The following is a 23,629-nucleotide window of genomic DNA, read 5'->3' as shown; positions in this document are numbered from 1 at the left end:
ACCTCTGCAGAAAGGGTCTCAACATGTCCCTGCCTGGTGCCAGGGAGTGAGGAGAGAGGACAGCAATGGGGGAGATGCATCTACCAGGGTCAAGGGGCACAGCAGGAACCTCTGGTTAGCTCATGAGAGTACCAACCCAAGAGAGAGAGCCAGCCCTAATAACCAGGCAGGCCCAGAGAGCACAAAGCCAACCAGCTAAGTATGAACTGTTCTATCTCTAGTGCTCCTCCCTCCTAAGCTTCTAGGGCAGTGGTAGAACAAGTAGGATGCAGGAGGGTTGGAGAGAAGGAAAGGACAGCATCCCATTGCTCAGCTGCTCAGCTGTAGGTTTCAAGCCCTGAAACAGACCCAAATTAGTGAATTTTTTTTTTTAAGATTTATTTATTCACAAGAGACAGAAAGAGGCAGAGACATAGGCAGAGGGAGAAGCAGGCTCCTCACATGCAGCCTGATACGGGACTAGATCCCAGGTCCCAGGATCATGCCTTGAGCTGAAGGCAGACACTCAACCGCTGAGCCACCCTGGGCGTCCCTTCGAAGAGTTAATGCCAAGTTTGTAGTTTTGACTGTGAGATGTGACTAGATTCTTAGTTACAGTAAGATTTTATGATTAAAATTGAAGGGAAGAGTCCATCTGACGGGAATCGTCTCTCTTCCCAAATCTTCACCACTGGACAGAGGAAGATCATGCCTTCTTAACAAAGTGTCAAAGGTAGCAGCAGACAAAAATAGAATGAATTCTTATATAACATACTGGTTCTAGACGTCCTGTGGAAATTGGCTTCTAAGTCCTCACTGTCTCAGCACAGCTTTAGCCCTCTGTTCTCCCTCTCTCTCGAGATTACTAAAAATGTTGTTGTCCAGAAAAATCAGACGGTGTGGCATTGGAGCACTAGCTTTGTGGAAATGTCACTATTGGTTCTTGATCTCTTGCTACCAAAGTTCTCATCGGCTCCTCTCTTTTTTCCAGGTAATTAGAAATCTGTCACTCAGCATATATAAACAGGTCCATAAATAATAAAGTGTTTTGAATTTTCAGTCATCACTGTAATCACTGTTCTAAATTACAGATCCACCAGATAAGGTGTTTAGTGTCAACGCTGAGTCACTTGCTTCTTGGCAGTTTGCAGTGTAGGGCCAGGGCAAGAGCTGAGTGTACTGAGGCTATAGACCCTGTTTCATGTTCTCCCAGCCAGCGCACACATGTGCATACACACATGCTCTTGGACCAGCTCTCTGCTTCTACGAGATCGGGCAGATACTATCAGAGGGCCTCTGAGATGAATAGCCCAGGGTCATATTCATATCAGTCCTCAAGTTCTGACCATTTCTTATCACTAGAGTCTTGCTGGTCTGGGAAACCCAGGAAGCCATAGCTAGGGTTAAGGAGTAGGGCTGTCTTTATATTTCCTTCTTATGAGACCCTGATACATGAAATGCTCATTGATAGTTTCGGGTGGCTGGAATCTAATAAAGTCAGAGATCCCCAGTGTATGCTCTCACCAACTCAAACTTACTCACCGGTGCTCTCATCAACATATTTTAGCAAGCACTCTGAGTACCTGGCACTATCAGGTGCTGAGAATAGAGACGGATGGACCACTCTGTCCTCTTGGATTTCATACTTAACCAACCCCTGCCTTCCGCCCCTCTGCTGCAGGCAATGAATGATGCAGGCCATCCCTTCTAGTGCCTGAGCTTGGCTTGGCCAGGTAAACACAGAGGCTAGACAATTAGAAGCAAAGACAAAAACCATTCCTTAGGGACTGTTGAGTGAGGAGACCACTGACATGCAGCCAGCAACGAGTCCTTGCTGCAGGCTTTCCCATCCTGGTGGGATGCTGGTGGTGCTGCTCTTGGAAGTTAGATGTGACTGTAGTGTCTCTGCTACTGCCAGAATGATCTCTCCTCTCCCTGCTGTGTCGTGTGACTCACTCTAGCTTAAGAGCCCTAGATGGGGTCTCTGATCTCAAGTGCTGTGTCCATGCCCTGAGTGCCAGGGAGGTGGGAGAAAGGAGAATCTGGTCTTTTGTATGGGGCACCTGCTCTCTCTCAGCAAGACTCATGTGGTGGGAACTCCCCAGATTTGTTAAGAGGGTTTCAGTGCCTAATGTCCACTACATTAGTAATACACTGAGATGAACTTGTTCTTAATCATACATAAATGAAAAAAAATCATACATAAATGAAAAGTAGGGGCACATATACTTATAAGATATATTATCTAGTCCCATCTCTGGCTGGGTCAGCAAACTTCTTCGGAAAAGGTCCAGATAGTAAAGGTTCAGGTTTTGTGTTTCTGAGCTATTCAGTTCTGCTCTTGTAGCACAAAGGCAGCCAGAGCAAGAGGAAATGAATGAGTGTGGTTGTGTTCCGATAAGACTTTTTTTATAGACACAAATTTGAATGTCATTTAATGTTATGCGTCATGAAATATTCTTTAGAATTTGTCCTACCATTAAAAAATATAAAAACTATTCTCAAATGCCAAAACCAAAAAAAAAAAAAAAAAAAATCAACCCCTTTTGGCTTGAGGGTTGTATGAAAGCAAGTATTAGGAAAAATTTGGCCTTTGGGCCATTTACCAACCCCTGATCTGTAGCAATGATTCATAACTTTTTTGGAAGGTCTCAGACCTCTTTGAAAATCTGATGAAAGGTAGGGAGTGGATCCTTTTCCTTTTCTGAAAGGAAAAGTCACTTTGCATGTGACTGCAGGACTTTCATGGATTTGCTAAGAGGTATTTATAATCTGGGCTGCAAATAATGCACTGAGCATTTTGGCTTCCTGTTCTTTCGATAACTCCTCAGAGCCCCAGGCTTCACAGCTTTGGTTGGGAGCCACTACCTTCTTAGATCATAACAAATAATTGAGCAGCTTTCTCAGCTTCACCATGAAGTAACCGCTTTGTTACCCAAACTGCAGATGTCTCCAGCAGGATACAATTAACTGTAATTGGGGGAGGGCTGTTTTTTAGGAAAGAGAAGGACTGCTATAAAAGCTGCATTGCATTGAGAGCCCAGTTGGTGTCTCTTGTGTGTTAATACAGTGGTAGAAAACAAGTCTGTGAACTAGGGATCGAAACTCACCGCTTACTACTGGAAACACGATTTTTAAAAGCTGCTGGTGGGTCCTGAATATTCGTTATGTTATTCCTTATATATATTTTTGTATATATGAAATATTTTCCAAATAATATATATTTTAAAGTCCATCTGGATTTAACCTGGGCCATAGGTTGTTCCTGACTCCACTTAGACTGCCTATCTGGCAGAGGCAGACTCAGTCCCTGCGTGAACTTACTTGAGGCAGATGTGCTAGGGGAAGGGGTAGCAGTTGCTGTACGGGCTGTGAGGTTCTCTTCGAGTACTATTATTATCACACAGACCATTGCCCCTCGCAGAGGAGGTGATTCAGAGACAGACCCTGGTGCCAACATGCCACCTTCCTCTAATCCTGTTTTAGCCACTTGGGTATCTGTGTGACCTTGGGCAAGTTACCTAACCTCTCTGTGCCTTAGTTCCCTCATCTGTAAAGTGAGGTATTTGATAGGGCTGTTAAGAAGATTAAGAGGGAATGCTGAACACAATGCCTGGGACATAGTAAATGCTTTATTTTAGTGTTTGTAAAGTAAAAATATAGGAGAGGGCCCCTTGGTGCTAAGTTACTTGATGGAGGGACAGTCTTCCTCCCCAGCTGTGTGCAATTACCTGAGGAACACTAGGTGGCAGCAAAGCATGATTCCTTAGTGCCAGCTTTCAGGTTTTCAGCTGGTCAGCCCGATGACTGCTGAGGGTCTCCTGCCCCAGGTGTTCTCAGCACCTGCGAGAGCACCTGCTGAGGGACTCCCCAGAGCACCCTCACCACCACTCTAACCCAGCTACACTAAATGCCACCCCACACTGTGTGCTTTGCCTTTGTTCTGACTGGGGTCATTATCCTGACTTTCTTAGATGTGGAATTACTTTGATAAAGGTTATGAATAATTTTAAGGTTTTTGATATATTTTGCTGAATTGCTCTCTGAAGAAATTGTACTGATTGACATCCTACCAAGAATGGGAGTTTGTGTCTCTGACCCATACTAATACTGGGTATTGTTACTTCATTTATTTTGGGCAGGATATTATTATTTAAAAAAAAAATATCTTTGCCCTAGGCGGAAGATTTTAAAATGCTACCTTAAAAAAAAAATAAAATAAAAAATAAAAATAAAATGCTACCTTTTTTTTCATTCACATTATTTGCTAAGATTAAACATTGGAAAATATTTCTATTGGGATTTTAAAAAATCACCTGTTTATATGCCTTCACTTAAAAAAAAATATTTTATTTATTCATGAGAGACACAGAGAGAGAGAGAGAGGCAGAGACACAGGCAGAGGGAGAAGCAGGCTCCACGCAGGGAGCCCAATGTGGGGCTCGATCCCGGGTACCCAGGATCACACCCTGGGCTGAAGGCGGTGCTAAACTGCTGAGCCTCCCGGGATGCCCACCTTCACTTTCTATTTATTTTTATTCTTAAAGATTTTATTTATTTGAGAGAGAGAGAGATAGGGCAGGAGCAGGGAGAGAAACTGACTCCCCACAGAGCAGGGAGCCCATTGTGGGGCTTGATTCCAGGACCCTGAGATCATGACCTGAGCCAAAGGCAGATGCTTAACCAAATGAGCCACCCAGGTGCCCCGAGATGCTCACTTTATATGTATACAGTATGGGTTTTAGCATTTTCTGCATATATACTTCAAATATATTTTCCAATTTTTTGGTTGCAGAGGCATGTTTAATTAATGTCTACTAACTAATGTAAACTAAGTTAACATGTTAATAAATAACATGAATTATTCAATTTTTGAATGAGTAATACCTTCAGGTGGTTTAAACATCAGAAAAGCATAGTATAAAGTATACAATGAAGAGATTCCTTCCCAACCCTTCTACCCGGTTTTCACCCTTCCCCAACAGGTTTCATGATTAATAATTTTGTATAGCTCCAGAGAGTTTTTATGCCTCTAACAGCCAATATACAAATATCTATGCCATTTTTGGCACAATTTTTAGCATACGTTGTGCCAGGCCATGCTGTTCTATGCCTTGCTTTATTTTTTTCCTATTTAACAGTGTATCTTTGATATATTCCCATAACAATCTTTGAAGAACTTCCTCATTTTTTCCATGTTACAGTGTTCCATTGTATGTATCCTATTTTATTTAACAAGCCTCCTATTGATAAACATTTGGATTATTTCTGTTATTTTTCTATTACAGACCAGGCTATAATAAGCAACCTCATCTCAAAACAAACATTTACAAGTGGATCTTCAGAATAAATTTTTGAAAATGGGATTGTTGGATAAAGGATCCATTTACACTATATAGATACTGACAAATTGCCCTCGGTAGCGATTATGCCAATTTGCACTCCTATCATCAATGGATGGATGTGCCCATTGCATTGCAGCCAAATAGGGCATAATCAAACTTTTAGATTTTTGTTAAGCTGCTAGGTGAAAAACTTTATTTCAGTGGAAGATTAATTAGTATTTTCCTCAGCACAAGTGAGGTTAAACATCATTTTTTTTAAACATCATTTTTACATGAGTTAGAGATGTATATTTTCTTTAATTTGAACCATTTATATAATTTGTCCATTTTTCTGGCTAGTCTTTTTCTTTTTTTCTTTTTTTGGTTAGTCTTTTTCTTAATGATTTGTAGGATATCTTTATATATAAGAGAGTCATAGTGATATGTGTTGCAAGTTTTTTTCCAGTTTGTCACTTAGTTTTTTATTTTTCTCATTTTTTATTGCCATAAATATTTTTCTTTTTTTTAATGTTTTCTTTGTGTGTGTGTGTGTGTGTTTTTTGTTTTGTTGTTATGTGATTGAATTTATCAATCTTTAATTTTATGTATCCTGGATTTTTTGTCATAATTAGAAATATTGTCTCCTCTCCAAGGTTATAAAACATTTATCATATGTTCCTTTTTAACACTTTAATGATTTCATTTTTAATATTTCAATCTTTGAGCCATTTGGAATTTTTTTAATATATATTTTTTAAATTTTTATTTATTTATGATAGTCACAGAGAGAGAGAGAGAGAGAGAGGCAGAGACACAGGCAGAGGGAGAAGCAGGCTCCATGCACCGGGAGCCCGATGTGGGATTTGATCCCGGGTCTCCAGGATCGCACCCTGGGCCAAAGGCAGGCACCAAACCGCTGCACCACCCAGGGATCACCCCCATTTGGAATTTATACTGCTATACACGAGGAATAGACCCAACTCTGTTTTTACCCATATGGCTAATTATTGTCTTGATACCCTTTGTTGAATGGTCCATCTTATCCATGGCCATTATTTTCAGATCTTACTTTATGAATCAAATGGTCACATTATTTTTTTTAAGATTTTATCTATTTATTTGATAGAAAGAGATTCAGATCATGAACCGGGATGGGGCAGAGGGAGAGGGTGCAGGGAGCCTGATGTGGAGCTTGATGTGGGGCTTGATCCCAGCACCCTGGAATCATGACCTGAGCAGAAGGCAAATGCTTAACCGATTGAATCACTCAGGCACCCTGGTCACATTATTTTTTATAATGAAAAATGTAAAACCTAAAGTCTAACAAAAGATAAAGTGTTAAATAATTAATACTACATTCATTTAATGGACTCAATGTTTTCAAAGACTCATTAATTCCATGGGAGAATTCTCAAGAGATAAAAGCAAAATATAAAATAATTTATGCCAAACTATCCCAATTAAAAACGAAAGTGCATTACATATAAAAGTGGCTAGCAGCAAATATATTAAAAATTTAAGAGTAGTTATCTCTGCTTTATTTATTTATTTTTAAAATATTTATTTATTTATTCTTGAGAATAAATAGGGGGCAGAGACACAGGCAGAGGGAGAGGCAGAGAGAGAAGCAGAGAGAGAAGCAGGCTCCATTCAGGGAGCCTGACATGGGACTTGATCCCTGGTCTCTAGGATCACACCCTGGGCTGCAGGCGGCGCTAAACTACTGTGCCACTGGGGCTGCCCCTTATCTCTGCTTTAGAAAAAGTTTATTTGCAATGAATATGTTTTCTATGATAACCCCTAACAAATGTTACTAAACACGCATGCAGACATCTTATGGCACATGTCTCCTTCATAAAGCCATCGTATAAAGTAGATATTTCAGGTGGGAGATAACTAAAGTAAAATGTTATTTCCCCCCTTGTGGAAGTTTCCTTTGATTCTATCCAAACTCCTGGGGCTAGTATTGTATCACACTGCTCAGATTCTTGGTTATCTTGAGTTGGTTTTTTATTTCCCATCTTCTTAGGTGCTCCCTAATTCGCCCCACAGCTCATGGTACAGTGTTTTCATGGTGAATTACTTCAAGCTCGCCTTGGTTAAAATGAAGCGATTCAGCTTTACACAGGGCTTCAGCCTTTGGCATTTCATATAAGGAATGTCCACTAGATGATGGGTCAGACCTGACCTTTAATCCTGGCTCTGCCCAAACAAGTACGAACTTGAGTAAAAGTCAATTCCCTTGCTTTGGGTTTCCTTCTTCCTTCTATAAAATGAAGGTGTTAGATAATCTCTAAGGTTCCTTCCAATTTCAAATTTCTGCCTATTAGAAGCTACAATGGATTCTGGCTTTCCTGGGCTTCCAAGGATCCATTAACATCATTAATGCCACAAGAGTGATAATATTGAGCCTGGGCCACGGTTTGTTAATCTGTTGATTTATGCAGAATTTAGAAGAATTTATTACCCAGTGGCAAAGCTTATTAGTTGTTGCTGTTTTTTAAGTAATGTATGCTTCTTAGATGGTGATGGTGGTTGATGATGTTATTGCTGTTTGAAGTAAGTTAATTAAGCTAAACTGGGTCACATCAGCTGAGTTTCTTGGTTACTGGATTCCTGGGGGCTGTCCTATCAGTGTTCTGTGGCTACATTAAGGTGAGGTCCATTCAGATGAGTCAGAATATAAAATGAATACATATGCCAAGCCCAAGGTTGGCTTGCAGGGTGAAACTTAGCAAGTCACAGAGTATTGTTGGATCTTCATTTCCCCAAGTGAAACACAAGGCTACCATCGGGGACCATGGTGGCTGATTTTATGTTAATCTAATCCTACATGATTTTATAGGTAATAAAATGGTGGACAGATGTTGAGTGACCTGTCTACATTCACCCAGCATGGAAAAATCAGAACCAAGACTATCGGGTTACGTTATATGGAAAGAGGTCTGGATTCCAATGGAGCATTTGCTAATAATCAGCATGATTCAGGCAAATCATTTCTCTGAGCTGATTAAAGTGAATTAAAAGAGTAAAATATGAAACTTTCCAGATTATTTAATTATTTTGTAGACTGACAAAAAACAGTAAATTGACAAAGAACCCCATGGTGGGAAAAAACAAAACAAAACAAACAGGACATAATAGGACATAAAAATCAAGACATGATTCTACTCAGTCTGTCCTTTTCATCAATTTCTGGAGATATTTACATTTAAAAAATATTTTATTTACTTATTCGAGAGAGCACAAATGGGGAGATGGGCAGGGGGAAAGGGAGAAGCAGGCTTCCTGCTGAGCAGGAAGCCCAATCCCAGGACCCCAGGATCATGACCTAAGCTGCAGGCAGATGCTTAACCACAGGGCCTGAGCCACCCAGGATATTTATATCTTGATGGGTCTTCACATTTGTGATATTCAATGTTCTTAGCAGTATTTTTTCCTCTTAGCAAGGTTTAGTAAAGAATGCAAACCCTTTAACGAGTTGTTGTTGAGCAGAAACGAGGCTGAGGAAGCCAGACTGAGTTCTAAGAACATTAATGAGTGCACATTAATAGGTCTATAAGCTTGATGAGCATTAATGGGCACTAAACATGATATTTATTAATTCTTTTCTGGAATGAAGAGGCCTCCATGGATATAAGCTTACATCTTCAGAGCAACCTCTATTGTATATATTTTATTAATTAATTACTAGTTTTCTTTAATCACAAGAGTAATATAGAAGCACAATCTATTGCTTTCCTACTGTGAAAGATGAGGGTTTATTTTTTAAAATATTTAAATTCAATTTGCCAACATATAGTATAAAAAGAAAGATGAGAGTTAAATGCTCATACTTTTTCCCCATTCTCCAACCTCCTCTCTAATGAGAGAAGATAAATATTTACCATTCACATTGTTATGACATGTAAATATTATTCACAGCTCAAAGCTGAGCTGTAGTGTATTGTGAACACTTCCTCCCTTATACACCTTTTTGTTATTTTTTGGAACTAATTATCACTTTGTAATTTTTTAAAAAAGATTTTATTTATTTATTCATGAGAGACACACAGAGAGAGAGAGGGAGCAGAGACACAGGCAGAGGGAGAAGCAGGCTCCATGTGGGGAGCCCAATGCAGGACTCGATTCCAGGACTCTGGGATCACTCCCTGAATCAAAGGCAGGTGCTCCACTGCTGAGCCACCCAGGCATCCCACTTCATCATTTCTATTCATGTAATTTTTTGTGTACCTATAATAAATGCAAGCCCAAACTTTCCTCTCAAAGGGCACCCCTTCAACAGGTTAAAACACATTGCCTGATGTATCACTTTCACTTCTTTCTTGGGACCATCACTTCTGGAACCCTCACTCCCTGCAGATTCCTCCATTCCAGTCTCAAATGGTTGTCCCCTAGGCCTGCTGCACGCTGTCAACCCTCCCCTTCAAGGTCATCCTGGGAACTCCAGCCACTTCTCTCTTGTGCTGGAAGTTCTGGGCTGGAGTAGAAGAAGGTGTCTTCATTTGGTTCCTGGCCCTTCACATTCCTGTCTCTCCCAGTACTAGTCAGTTTGTTGCCAACTCAGCACAAAGGGATTTGCTGGAAGGCTAGAGAGTCTCAGAATCAATGAGAGGCTGGACTAGAAGGAACCAAAGAGGCTCTAGAGCTAGAACAATCCATCCAGCATGTCCTGCTGCTGCCGCTGCCCACTGTGAACATCTTGGCAGTACTTACTTGAGATTCAAAGTGCTGAGCAGAAGTATGTGATGGGCCAGGCCTGCTCTCACCAGAGAAGGATTGGAGGAGGGAGGATTTTCTCCCTGCTGCCTGGGGCAAGGTGGTGCATTGCCTCTGCCTCTGCTTACACTCTAACCACCATCATTGTCGTTTCCTCTCAAATAAGACGGAGGCATTGGCCGCTGGACAGCCAAAACACATGTGGATGTTCGCTACGTTCTTTGAGTTTCAGTTTCCCCATCTGCATAATAAAAATAGTATTAGTCAATAGAAGTATTCACCTTGGAGTTTACATGAAATAATAGGAAAATGCTTAGTATAGTACCTGGCTCATAATAGATTCTCTATAAATGTTTGTTTGATCTGAGTAGAAGATGAACGTATTCTATGTGGATGCAGTGACAGAAACCAAGACTGAGAGGCTGGAAGACCTACAAGGAAAGAGCTGGGAGAGGGGAGTGGCCTGGGGATCCCTTACTGAGGAGAGCAGTTCTGGCGAGGAAGGAGGCCCAGTTGTGTTTGGGGCAGAGCCACTGTAGATAGCTGGACTTGGCCTTTTGTGCCTTTGTTTTTCCCAGATGCAGCTGCTTATAAATGGATTGGCAACCTGGCCTCAGCTGAGAGGGAGATACAGACCAGGGAGGCCAGGGCAGGAGCCCTGAGTTGGAGGGCTAGCCACAGAGGTCAGGGATCAGCTAGGGGTGTGGAAGGAGTAGCTGCAGACTGACCAATTCTGGCCCTGAAATTTCTTTGGTGGAGGATTAGGAAGAAATGCTGTCATCCCCATCTTTCCTTCACAGATCCACTAAAGGCCTCTGATGGGTCTAACCACACCACCAGCAAAGTGTGGGAAGGATGGCAGGAGTGACTCAAAGGACCCATTGACAAAAAGGGGAAGGTGCAATCTTATCTTCAGCTCAGCACATATGATTGTGACATCGAGGAAGAGCTCTCTCCTCAAAAGAGCCTTCTTGCCACTGCCCACGGCACTCAGGGACCATCCCTCCCACCTCTGGGCTTTTCTGGGTCTCTGCCCAGCTTCTGGCCTGGCCCCAGAGCATGGGGCTCTGGATCTTTGTCCCCAGGATTGCTTCTCCATTTGGCTTGGAGCTCCTGAAGAGCAGAGCCTGTGTCTCATTTCTCTCGGTGTCCAGCCTAGGGTCTGGCCCATGAGGGGCACCAGGCAATGTCTGAAAAGTAAACAGGGCTAGAATTGAGCTGAGTCTTGGATAAAAGAAGGTGAAAGGAAGAAAGTATTTCAGGGACAGTCATAATAACAACATGGTTGGAGAGATACGGCACAAATGACAGACCATCTTGAGAGAGGGACACATCAGTTTTGTGAGGGAAGGTGGCATTCATACCAGTGCTTTCTCAAATATTGTGTCCAGTCCTCACATCAACCCTGAGGGAAAGACGTAATATTCCCATTTTGCAGATGAGGCTACTGAAGCTCAGGAAAGGAAAAGTGACTTCCCGAAAAATTGGCTGGACAGGAGTATAAATAGGCCTACCCGACTGCTCAATCTAGAGACGTAGGTAGGGGAAATTGGTAGCTCTAAAGGTAGGCATCGTTTGGGGGCCCTCTCTAAGAACTCCGTGCCTGTGACACCAACCTTTGTCCCAAACCGAAGGTGATGGCAAATGCCTGGGTCATGATCCTACGGTGTGACATGATCCTCATGCTGGCTCAGGTAGGAGTTGGGGCAGTAAATGGCAGGTGGTTTCATCCCCAGTCCATGGTGCACACGGCTGCTCCCACCTAATGTGCTTTTCTCCCTGCCACCTCCCTACTCACCAAATCCTCTTCTTTCAAGTTTGAATCAAGCCTCTCCTTCCCCTCATGCCCCTCATGATGCCTGCTGGAGTAGGCTTGACACTTCTGGGCATTGAGTATATACTTGTCCCTAACAGCACCCAGTCCCGGGAGGTGTCCTTGAATGTTTGCAGACTGAATGGGTGTGCATACATGCCCAGGAAATCCCCATCCTTCAGGCTTCCAGGAAAAGGCAAGGCCTTCCATGTCCCAGCCCCTTTCTTGGTGGGGTCAAAGGCTTGCTGAGTCCAGCAAGGCTAGAGGTTGAAGCAGCCACCTCTGGCTGTAGGATCCAATGGACCTCCTGAGGGAGGAAACAGGAAGGCTTCCAGGACCGCTCCACACCCCCAGGGCCTCCCTGGCTGGGTGTGGGAGAACAGAGGGCACAGGGCAGGGTGGGCAGGGCTGGGAAGGGCTGAGAAGCCAGGTCACCAGGCCACCTTGGGGAGGAGGAGGCTTCCTGCCTGCCTGACAAGCCAGCCAGGGAGGAACCACCTGTGCCCTCTCCTGGCCTGCTCTGATAGCCTGAAAAAGAGTCAGTGGTGGGCCCATTGTCAAGAAGCCTGTGTTCCAGATTTCATTTGACACTTGCTAAGAACCTGCTCTGGGCCAGACTGGCGGTGGGTGGGGTGCAAAAAATGGCTAAGATCCATTTCATCTTCTAGGGAAACTCACACCAGACATTTAAGGAAAAATTAAAAGAGCTAATACTCATTGAGCACTTTGCCATGTGCCAGAGACTGATCTAAGTCCTTCACGTGTATCCACAATGAATTGAACATTCACAACAAACTATGAGACAAACGCTATTCTTAGCTCCACTTGACCATTGGGGATAATGAGGCACAGAGAGATCAAGAAGCTTGCCCTAGATTACACAGTAAGTAAACTGCATGCAGGCATCTGGCATTATTTGTCCTCACACTATGCAGCCTCTATGCGACCCCAGGGCCAGCTGCCCCAGCCAACACATGCAGCTTCTTAATCCCTGCCCTGTCTCCTTGCCAGCAGCTTGTTAGGCTCTGTACACTTGCCAGGCACCAAAGAGTGCTTTACAATATCACCACTTTCATTGCCCTTTGCTGCCTGCCACAGTTACCTCTTTCCCCGTGGGCTTGCTCCCTGTGGAAGCTTCAAGCTCCTGTGACAGCCCCCCCCCATCTCATGGTCTCTTGGAGTGTCTTGCACAAAGCAGGTGTTCAGATGTGTTTGCAGTTTGGTGGGTTGTGGAGGCTACTTTCATTTCCCCAGGTCTCTGTGACATGAACAAAGTGGCTCTCAACTTGCACACTGGAATCACTTGGGGGTGTTTTAACTACTACTGATGCCCAGACACCGCTCCCAGAGGTTGCGATGTCATTGTTGAGGGGTGTAGTCTGAACATGGGGATCATTAAACACTCTCAGGAAGTTCATATGTGCAGCCAGGGCTGAGAACCCCTGTATTGACAACATTTTAGAATACTTGGAAATTTCCATTGAGGGCAGACAGTGTGTGGAAGGGGCAGGGAAGCAGAAAGAGCCTGGACTTCGGAGATGGGTAGGTCAGATTCACAGTGTAGCTCAGCCACTTACAAGTTGGGTGAGTTTGGACAAGTCAACTTTCCCAAACCTCAGCTACCTCATCTGTAAGAAGGGATAATTGCATCCACCTTGAGTAAAGTTCCTGGCACTGAGAAGGCACACGTTGAAAGAACTGCAATACATAGCAGCTATTAAAGTGGGTTTTACATCTCTTCATCCAACATACAATTACTAAGTGCCAGGTACATCGGTATCCTTGGGGGACAATCAAAACAAGACAGTTGCAGTCTTGTGCCATTTATATTCTAGCAACCCAACTTAACAAACTTTTTTTTTCTTTTTTTTTTTAAATTTTTTTTTATTTATTTATGATAGTCACAGAGAGAGAGGCAGAGGGAGAAGCAGGCTCCATGCACTGGGAGCCCGACGTGGGATTTGATCCCGGGTCTCCAGGATCGCGCCCTGGGCCAAAGGCAGGCGCCAAACCACTGCGCCACCCAGGGATCCCCAACTTAACAAACTTGATTGGGTTTCGGATATCAGGCATCACCTGGGTGCACAGATGAACAAGACTTAGTCCTTGCCCTAAAGGAAAAGAGAAGTGGGCACTAATGACAACTAAAACAGGGGAAGGAAAAAAAATAAAACAGCGGAAGGAGAATGCCTTTTATGTATTTTATTTTTTAAAGATTTTATTCATTCATTCATGAGAATACACAGAAGAGAGAAAGAGGCAGAGACACAAACAGGCAGAGGGAGAAGCAGGCTCCATGCAGGAAGCCCGACGTGGGACTCGATTCAGGGTCTCCAGGATCAGGCTCTGGGCTGAAGGTGGCGCTAAACCGCTGAGCCACTGGGCTGCCTTTTTTTTTTTTTTTTTTTTTTTTTTAAAGATTTTATTCAAGAGAATGCCTTTTAGATACAAATCAAGAGCGGCAGGGTTCAGTGGAGAAAGCCATCTGGAGGGAAGATCATATCCATGGAAGATACCTGACTGGGCCCTTGAGAATGGATATGATTTTGTAGGATGGGATTGGGGATGGGGGTGGAGTGGCTTAAAAGCATGGAGGCAGGAACTAGCCAATAATCCAACCTGCCAAAAGAGCTGGCTGTGCATACACAAGAGGGGAGAGGTTGCGTGTGTGGGCCTGGGAAATGCAGGCTGAAGCCTTTGCTGCCAGACTGAGGCATTTGTACTCTTTTGCCAGGTGCGGGAAGCATGCAGGAGCTGGAGCAGAACTGCTTGATTCTTAGCTCTTCATACCTGGCCCTTCCTCTGGTTTCATTCTGAAATAGGTACCCTTGCTGCCACAGGTGAGGGTCTGATCAACTTCCTCAACCTTAAGCATAAAATGCATTTCCAGATGGTACCTCCCTAGGCAATTGCATTTGGCAAGTGCAGTGCAAGGAGCACCAAACAGAATCTGGACAGGCCTGGTTCCAATCCTAGCTCTGCCTCTCATCCCTGTGTGACCTCAGGCAAGTCACTTTTTCTTTTCTGAGCCTCTGTTTCCTCATCTGAAGAATCACAGGCTGGATGGCATGATTGACAACAACTCTTCCAGCTGTGATGTTCTTTGAGTAATTTGCCGAGTATCAAACCTAAGAATGTCTGTTTTGCCTCATGCAAGGGATGCTGTTGTTGCAAGTTAGGTGTTCAGCATGAGGCTCATAGGGGAAGGGATGGAGAGGCAACATATAGGAGTTCTGGCAGTGTCAGCTAAGTCCAGCTTGGATTCATCATAGCCCAGGCTATGACGTGAATGAAGAAGCCTCCAGAATATTCCAACTCCCAGCCTTTCAAATCATTCCAACCACTCGGTTCTTCCCATTTGAAGCCCTGGACATTGTGGAGCAGAGATAAGCCATCCTGTGCACCATCTGAATTCCTGACCCTCAGGATTTGTAAGCCTGACAAGATCGCTGTTTCAAGCCACCAAGGCTGAGGTGGCTTGTTCCAAAGCAATAGATACTGGAATTGGGGAGGTATGTGTTTTGAGGGTCGTCTGAGGATGAAGGGTCTCCCTACACTGGTGAAACCTCAGTGACTGTCCTCCTCTGTCACTGATTTTGGAAGATATCTCTGGTCTTGGGTGTTACTCTAGGTAGCATGGTGCTTTTGGGAAGGAGGCTCAGAGCCTGCACTGTCCTGGGATGTAATAAAGTTTATAAACAAGGAAGCTCTTTGGTCTTTCTCCTGGCTGTCCAGGCAGTGGTCAGCTGGCGGTAGGGGTGGGGTGGAGAGCGGGGCTTATCTGTACTTGTCAGCACCCCAGTCTGTGTGGGGGAAGTTGCTCACACTGGTGGAGGTCGTCCGGGTGCATCTTCCATGTGCTTTCATTTCAGCCCCATAATAGCTCCGTTAGACACATGAAGGAGCAGCTCAGGTGCCATGCCCAAGACTATACATGGGAAATGGCAGAGCAGGGCTTTGAACCAAAGGGCAAAACTCTGCATCTAACACCTTTTCCTCCCTTGAGGCGCCCTGTGGCTGACTTAGGGATGGGCAACTCTGGGAGGGGGCCTCCATTTCCTTGCGCTTAAACAGTCTCTTCTCTTCAAGTAAGTTCTATCTTGGCGGTGATTCTGTTGCTGCTTCCTTCTTCCCATCACCCTCTCCACTCTCATTCCTTTTTTTCTTCCTCCTGGGATTTTTGGCAGAAGGAAAAGAGGAGGAATCCACTGCCAAGTCCTTTATTAAGGAAGGCTTGATGGTGATGTGGGCCTTCACTCACCAACCTTGCAGAGGCTGGGGGGAGGGGGCAAAGAGGGCAAACGAGGTTAAACCACTCCCAAGCTGGGGGTTGGGGACGGCGAGGGGAGTGTCCCTCTGCATCTCAGCCTCCACCCAGCTGTGAGACGTCGGTGGTGAGGTTCCCAGAAGAATCCATCAGGGAGCATCCTGGCTGGGAGGGAGGAAACGGCCTGTTCCCTGGTGGGACTTCCTCTCTCACGGTGTGTGCGCTGGGGGTGGCGTGGGGGTTGTGTGTGTGGGGGGGGGGAGGGCAAGGAAATACCCTTTTCCGAGCGATTGTGCCAGGCTCTATCACATTATCGTCGGCTCATTCACATCAGTTTCGCAGATGAGGCTTGGCGAGGTCAGTGGACTTGCCCAGGGCCGCTCGGCCTGTGCGCAAAGGAGCCCGTACGGACGCCAGGGGGGTCCGGCCTCGGGCTCTCGCCGCGACTGCAGGAGGCTCTCGGGCCTCCCCTCGGGCCGCGCACAGGGGGCCCCAGCAGGGGGCGCCGCGAGCCCCGGGCCCGGGCCGCCGGGCGCGCCTCCAGCCGGCGCCTGGGACGGGGCCGGCCGCTCCGCCCCCTCGGCTCCTCGGCGGCTCGGCGGGCGGGCGGGCTGCGGGCGGGGAGGAGAGCAGAGCCGAGCGCCGCGCACCCCGCCGCGGCCGCCGCGCACCCCGCCGCGCCCGCCCAGCGCAGCCTCCCGCCGTGAGTAGCGCCCGCGTGCGGGCCGGACGGGCGGGCCAGGGCGCGCGGGGCCGGGGCCGGGGCCGGGGCCGGCGGGCAGGTGGCTCCCCCGCGCCCTGTCGCGGCCCCCTGGCCCGCAGCCCCGGTCCCTGACGCCACCTCCCGGGGTTTGGGCCGCCCCGGACCTGCCCGCCGCGCCCCGGGGGCGCGCCCCGAAGCCCGGCACTTTGACCCGAAGACCCGGGTGGGGGCGGCGGGCCCAGGCCTGGCACCCCGGGAGGAGATAGGAAACAGACTTTCATCAACTTAGCGCCCCGGGATGGTTAGGGCACTACAGGTTCTTGGAGGGGGGGGGGGCCATCAGCCGCCTCGCGCACCTCCTCTTCTCACCATCAGCCGCCTGGCCTCGCGCACCTCCTCTCCCGCTCGGCGAGGACGCGATTCCAGAAGGCTGCCCCGCTCACAGTCAGCCTGCTTGTGGCCCAATGAAGCGGTGGTCCCCGCCGTCAGGGGCCGGGCCGGGGCCAGAGCTGGGGTGGGAATGTGGGAATGTGGGTGGCCGGGAGGTCTGCAGCAGGCTGGGGTGGGTAGGAAGGGTTGTCAGCAGTTGACCCTGACTCTGGGCCGGGCATTGTGGATGTCTCAGGGCATGTGTGCGTCTGGCTAGTCCTCACTGCAGCTTTGCGAGGTGGAAGGTCGTATCCTCACTCTAGGGAGGAGAAAGTGAGTCCCAGCGAGGTGGGCATTGAGGCCATGCAGGTAGTGCATGATTAGGGGTGCACCCTGGAAGACAGGGAGTCCTCGTTGGTTGCCTCAGAAGCAGGTGGGTAGGTCCCTGGAGGCTGGTGGAGAGAACACAGCCTCTGACACCTTGTATTCTAGAATCCAGTGGAGGGCAGCTGGGGGCTGCCTCTATGGTTTCTGACTCTGTTGCCCAGCTGCCTCCATGTAAGGTGTTTCTGGGACAGTCCTGGTGACTAAGGGGATCTGGTGCTTGGGTCTCTTCAGAAATACTTTCAGAGTCCTGTTCTTCCTCAAACCACCCATCTCCTAAGATGTGTTTTTAACATGTAAAGTGGCCCTACTGATGATTCAGCTGCTTTGAGAGAGGCTGGGGCGGGGGGGTACAGGGGTGTGTTGAATGAAGGTGGGGGTGTGCTGGCCTAGAGCAAGTTTCCGGTTAACGGGGATGAGACCTGAACTGATCCTGACCATCTCCCCAGGGTTTCCCTCCTTATTGGATGTGAGAGCGAACAGGAACAAGCAGGCTGTCCAGTGGAGCTGGACCTTCACTAGAAAAATGGGGTTTTCTTGTGTCAATTTAGGCAAATTGCTGATCTCTGAGCCTGAGCTTCCTCATCAGAGATAGCCTCTCTGAGCCTGGTCAAAGGCTCGAATGCATGGAGGGGCTCTGTGGACAGTCTCCTCAGAGCCTGAGTGTGATGATTCCTAATATGGGGGGAGGTATAAGAGGACAATCATGCCTGCCTCCTTGCAGTGGTCCCATTTTGCTGGCTGACACTGGGTGAGGATCTCTGAATGTCCCACAGAGTGAGCCGGGGACCAGTGAGTGAGAGGACTTCGTAGGGTTTGAGGGTTTCCTGTGGGGGTGATCCTGTAGTCCTGGAGGGCTTCTCCCAAGTTATCCCTCAGGAGGCCAGTGATTTCCCCAACCCTGGTGCTACATTGGAGGGTTGAAGATGCTGTTATCAGAAGCCCAGGCCAGAACAGCTGTACTGGGCTAGCTGGGTGACTTTCAAGCCCTGTTTGGACCTCAGTTTCCTTCTTTTGTCAGACAAGTGGGTTAAACCAGACAGCAGTGGGTTTTTAAACTTGGCCGCTCACAATGAATTCTTACACAGAACCCCAACCTATGGTATAGATAAAGTGGAAATGCTCTGGCTCCTCTTCCTCATGCTGGTGGCTCCTGAAGCAGAGTCTGGAAATCCCCTGGGTGATCTTTGAGGTCCTTTTTTGTGAGCTTCCAGGAAATCTGTTAAACCTCAGAAGGGTTGCCTACTATGAGCGTTGAGGGCTGGAGTGTGAGTCCTAATGATTCCATTAAGAGAAATGTAAGCATTAAGGTGGGCTTCGTCCTTGGAATGTCTGGAGCAGATATCCTGTGCCTCTGACCAAAAATTGTAGCTGTATCCTTCCCCTCTGCTGTGTGGTTTCATCTTTTCAAGGCCAGAAAGGTACCTGTGCCCTGTGGCCTTCTCTGGACCCTCACTGGTAACTATAATTCCACCTCAGAATTTTTTCCCTTTAGTTTTATGTCTCTAAATTGATAAAAATTGATAAAATGCAAATTCCTCTTGGGGAGAGATATTAGGAAAAGACTTTTAAGTTATTACTGGTTGTTTTTATCTGATGAGGCAGCTGAGCAGCAACCTTGAGAAGGGAAACAGGGCTACTACATTTAAGTCAGCAGAACATTTAGGGAGTGCCTGTTGTATACCAGCTGCTACAAGGGGACAGATGTGAGATTGTCACAACCACTGTCCTCATGGGGCTCCAAGACAGTAGGTAGGAGAGAAGGAATTCACATTTGTTGGAACCTTCCAAACACTACATAAGTCATTTTACCTATGTTTATCTCATCTGTCAAAAAGCAGATCTTAGTCTCATTTTTATTATGTAAAATTTTGAGTGGATACAAAATAAGTGTACATATCACATATCCATGTAACCATTACCCAGAGCAAGAAGCAGCATTGCCAGCACCCAGAAACCTCCCTTGTGTCCCAGACATAACCCCCTATCCAGGGGTAACCACTATTCTGACTTTTAGTACCATCGATGAGTTTTGCCTAAGTGGAATCACATGGTATGTGATCTTTTGCGTCTGGCTTCTTTCATTCAACATTATGCTTATGAGTTTTATCTCTGGGGTTGCACATAGCAATAGTTTATTCTTATTGTGTATAATTCCATTGTATGGGTGTAACTCAATTTACTTATCTGTTCTTCTACTGATAGCCCTTTGGTTGTTTCTGATTTTTAGTTATCACTATAGCTGTTGTGAACATTCTAACATGGGCCACTTTGGAAAACATCTACTCTACTCAGGCCACTTCTCTTAGGTATGTCCGTAGAAACTGCCCAACAGATTTCCAAAGTGGTAGTCCCAGAGTATACTTCTCCTTGAGGGTGTTTGAGAGTTCTGATTGCTCCATGTAGTCACCAACACTAGGCATTGTCCAGACTCATTTTCTTTGTAAGTAATTTGAAGCTCAGAAAAGTTGTACCATGTTCAGTGTGTGCCGAGGTAATAGAGTTGGGGTTCCAGCTCAGTCCTGTGTGACTGTAGAATCTGTGCTTCCTCCTTCTATGTTAGACATAGACAGTTATGAGCCAAAATATGAAAAGCCCTAACCCTAAAAATGTATGAAGAGACTTCTCTGGGAATTTAAGGGGGGAGGGGGATTTTAAGCTGTTTTGAAAAAGAGTCATGGAGCCTCACAGAGTTGGTGGCATTTGAGTCAGGCCTTATGGGAAGGGAGTGGTTTTGTTAGGAGGGCTCTCCAGGTGGGCCTTCTATGGAAAGGGCACAGCTTGAGCTGAGGAATGGCAAGGGTGAAAGTTTGGGGGGAATGGGAAAGGTCTACTTCGGCTATAATATAGGATATGTAGGGGGAGAGGGCTAAGGCCAGAGAGTTTAGTTGGGGCCAGACTGATGGTCCTAGTTTGTCCTTGGGGAGGCTTCCTTGCCCCCTACCCCCTGGCTACTTCTGGAGCTCAAGGTAGGGACTCATCATTTTGCTAGGGAGCTGGGGCTGCTTCAAATCCAGTTCAGCTCCTGATTAGCAAATGAAGCTGGCCTGTTGCCAAATGGAGGATCTTAGCTGTTTTAGGGACTATTCTCAACAGAATTTTTAAAAGTTTTCTGCTTCCCTCTAGGTGTGTGAAGTGAGTAACCTCTCAGGATGCCTCAGGACTTACCTGATCCAAAAGAAGATGGTAGATAGCAGTCCTACCACCCTCTGGGCTAGTCTCAGGAAATTTGCCAGGATAGGGGTTGGGGGGTGCTGATGAATGAGGAGTTCTAGCTTCTGATTTTGGTCAAGCCAAACTTTCCAGGAGGATCCCAAAACCTTTTCCCTAGAAGGGAATTCCTGTAGGAAGCAGAAACACAAATAGTGGCCTGCAATAAGCCAGATATTAACAGTAATAATCACCTTTCTTATTTGCCTAAGAGTTTATGCCCTTATCACAAATGGATCCCCACATGGCTGTGTGAAGTAGATGATAGAGATGTCATCCATCAACCTTGTTTACAGAGGAGGGGACTGAGGCCCAGAGGGTGCCAACCTGTGTGGGTTACACAGCTAATACACACCCAGGCCAGTCTAGAACTGGGGCTCCTGGGCGCCTGCTCTTTTTCATATTCCATGCTTGCTGGGCTCAGGTCAAGCACAGGGTGAAGACTGGGCAGGGAGAAGGATGCGTGATGGACCATGTGCATCAACAGGCAGGAGTTCAGCAAGTGATCATGAGAGTATGGCTCAGGATCCAGGCTAGCCTTACCTGGGGGACCTCAAGAATGTGTGTCCCATGGAAGGGAGAGAGGCAGGCGGCATCTTGGTAACAGAGCAAGGGACAGCGTTGGAGGAAAGAGGGTGAAATGTGTGTGTGTGTGTGTGTGTGTGTCTATATATATATATATATATATATATATATATATATATATATATATATATTCTTTGAGAGTTGTAACAGCTCCAGCCACTTGGCATTGATGAGACACACCCTTATGTAATGGAGCCTCCACCCAGTCTGGTGAAAACAGTCTTTTGGGGCTCATGGGGCCCCAGGCGTAGTTGATATCTGATCGGCAGTCAGGAGCAAAGTTGTCAATGCTAGCCAAAATGAGCTCTGAGAAGCCTTTGCTAATGACTCTTGAGAGACACATCCCCAGGCAACTGGTTTATCTTTGTCATTTGCAGACTGTGCCCTGGGTCCGCCCTTGGGGTGCTGTCCAGGGTGGCATGTGGTTGTCCCAGGAATGGGTGAGCTTCTTGGGGCAGGGAGATCCCAGGTAGGATGTAAACAGTCTTCTTCTGGTGGAGTGGTAAACACTCCCCATGGCTCAGAGTTGCCCTCTGGCTCTCACTGAGGTGCTCTGGGCAGGCAGTTAGGTCCATTTTATAGGTGAGGCATCTGAGGCTCCTCTGACAAGAGATGAGGTCACAGAGCTAGTTGTGGCAAAGTTGGCAACAGAACCTCCAGCTCCTAACTCCTGGTGCCTACTGTAATTTGTCACACCACTCCTGTCCCTCTTTCCCTTGAGGTGATGAGTGAAAGGGTTTACAAATCAGTTCAGACTTGCAGTTGGGTGGTATAAGCCCCCAAGGAAGCTGAGGTCATGGTAATCTCTTACCTTTCCTTTTTTTTTTTTTTTAGATTTATTTATTTATTCATGAGAATACACAGAGAGGAGAGAGAGAGAGGCAGAGACACAGGCAGAGGGAGAAGCAGGCTCCATGCAGGGAGCCTGATGTGGGACTCAATCCCGGGTCTCCAGGATCATGCCCTGGGCCGAAGGCAGCGCCAAACCGCTGAGCCACCTGAGCCACCCAATCCCTTACCTTTCCACTGCATTTTATTTTTTTTTAGTTTTTATTTTTTTAAAAACTTATTTTTATTTATTTATGATAGACATAGAGAGAGGCAGAGACACAGGCAGAGGGAGAAGCAGGCTCCATGTACCGGGAGCCCGATGTGGGATTCGATCCCGGGTCTCCAGGATCGCGCCCTGGGCCAAAGGCAGGCGCTAAACCGCTGCACCACCCAGGGATCCCTCCACTGCATTTTATAATTTACAAAATAATTTCATGATTTGCAGTGGTTTTACAGTATTAACCTCTTTAGCAGATGGGGAAGCTAAGTCTGGCAGTTTAAATGACTTGCCCAGGCAAGTGGGACTTGAACCCAGAACTTCCGACTCAAAGATGAATGCTTTTCCCTGCTTCACGGCAGCCTCTTTTTCACAGTAGATCTGAATTTCATGAGAACAAATGGCCAAAGTTGGCCATGGTGCTGTTTCTCTGAACTTGTTCAGAGCAGATCTGAAGAAGTGATGAGGACTCCTTTTCTGTCTCCTTAACAGGTTCAAATTGATATAAATCAAATAAAAACCAGACATCATCAGTCACTAGTGAGAATAGGCTTGAGGAGGGTAGTTCTTGAGGAACTAGGGCTGTGGATTATCGTTAAATTATAAACTCCAGATAGGGACGGCCTGGGTGGCTCAGCGGTTGAGTGTCTGCCTTCAACTCTGGGAATGATCCCGGGGTCCTGGGATTGAGTCTCGCATCAGGCTCCCTGCAAGGAGCCTACTTCCCCTCTGTCTCTGTCTCTGTCTCTGTCTCTCTCTCTGTGCCTCTCATGAATAAACAAATGAAATCTTAAAAAAAAAAAAAAAACTCCCATGCAGCTGATAACTTTTAAGCCTGGACTCAGGCTTGCACCAGTGTTCCTGGCTGGCCTGACCTTGGGTTTCTTTTGGTTTCAGGGCTGTATGCTCCAGGCCTCAATGAGGAGCTCAAACATGGAGACATTCAAGCAACAGAAGGTGGAGGACTTTTACGACATTGGAGAGGAGCTGGGGAGGTAAGAGCCTGGGAGAGGTGGAGGGGGCGCCTCTCCTGGTGTGCTTATTGCTTGATCATGTAGGCATGAGCTTGTCACGGGACTCGTGGGAAGCCTTAAAAACAATCCTGAGGAATTCATCTTCATGTGTGGCTCCACAAGTAGTCATTTCTGTGGAAATAACGACCTGCCGGGGAAGGGACTAGAGTTCTTGAGCCCTGTGTTTTCAGTATAGCCTGTCTGACAGTTATGGG

The 23,629-nt window shown here is 46.4% G+C and overlaps 1 protein-coding gene across 6 annotated transcripts in view; it reads left to right on the top strand.

Annotated features, from left to right (window-relative positions):
* Positions 1 to 16,183: 16,183 nt before the first annotated feature.
* Positions 16,184 to 23,629, top strand: part of DAPK2 (death associated protein kinase 2) — a 124,732-nt gene continuing 117,286 nt past the window's right edge. For 2 of the 6 annotated variants that reach the window (XM_049104435.1, XM_025472554.3), the window contains exons 1-2: positions 16,184 to 16,316; positions 23,299 to 23,396. In XM_049104435.1, coding sequence (XP_048960392.1) covers positions 23,305 to 23,396 — 92 coding nt within the window. In that variant the 5' untranslated portion in view covers positions 16,184 to 16,316; positions 23,299 to 23,304. Of the gene's footprint in view, positions 16,317 to 16,413; positions 16,460 to 16,700; positions 16,806 to 23,298; positions 23,397 to 23,629 lie in introns of those variants that run through there. The other 4 variants (XM_035708607.2, XM_025472556.3, XM_025472553.3 and 1 more) reach the window with 4 other exon arrangements.

Source organism: Canis lupus, chromosome 30, assembly GCF_003254725.2.
Source record: "Canis lupus dingo isolate Sandy chromosome 30, ASM325472v2, whole genome shotgun sequence".
In the NCBI taxonomy this organism is placed as follows: Eukaryota; Metazoa; Chordata; class Mammalia; order Carnivora; family Canidae; genus Canis; species Canis lupus.
This window is presented reverse-complemented; position numbering and strand designations above follow the sequence as displayed.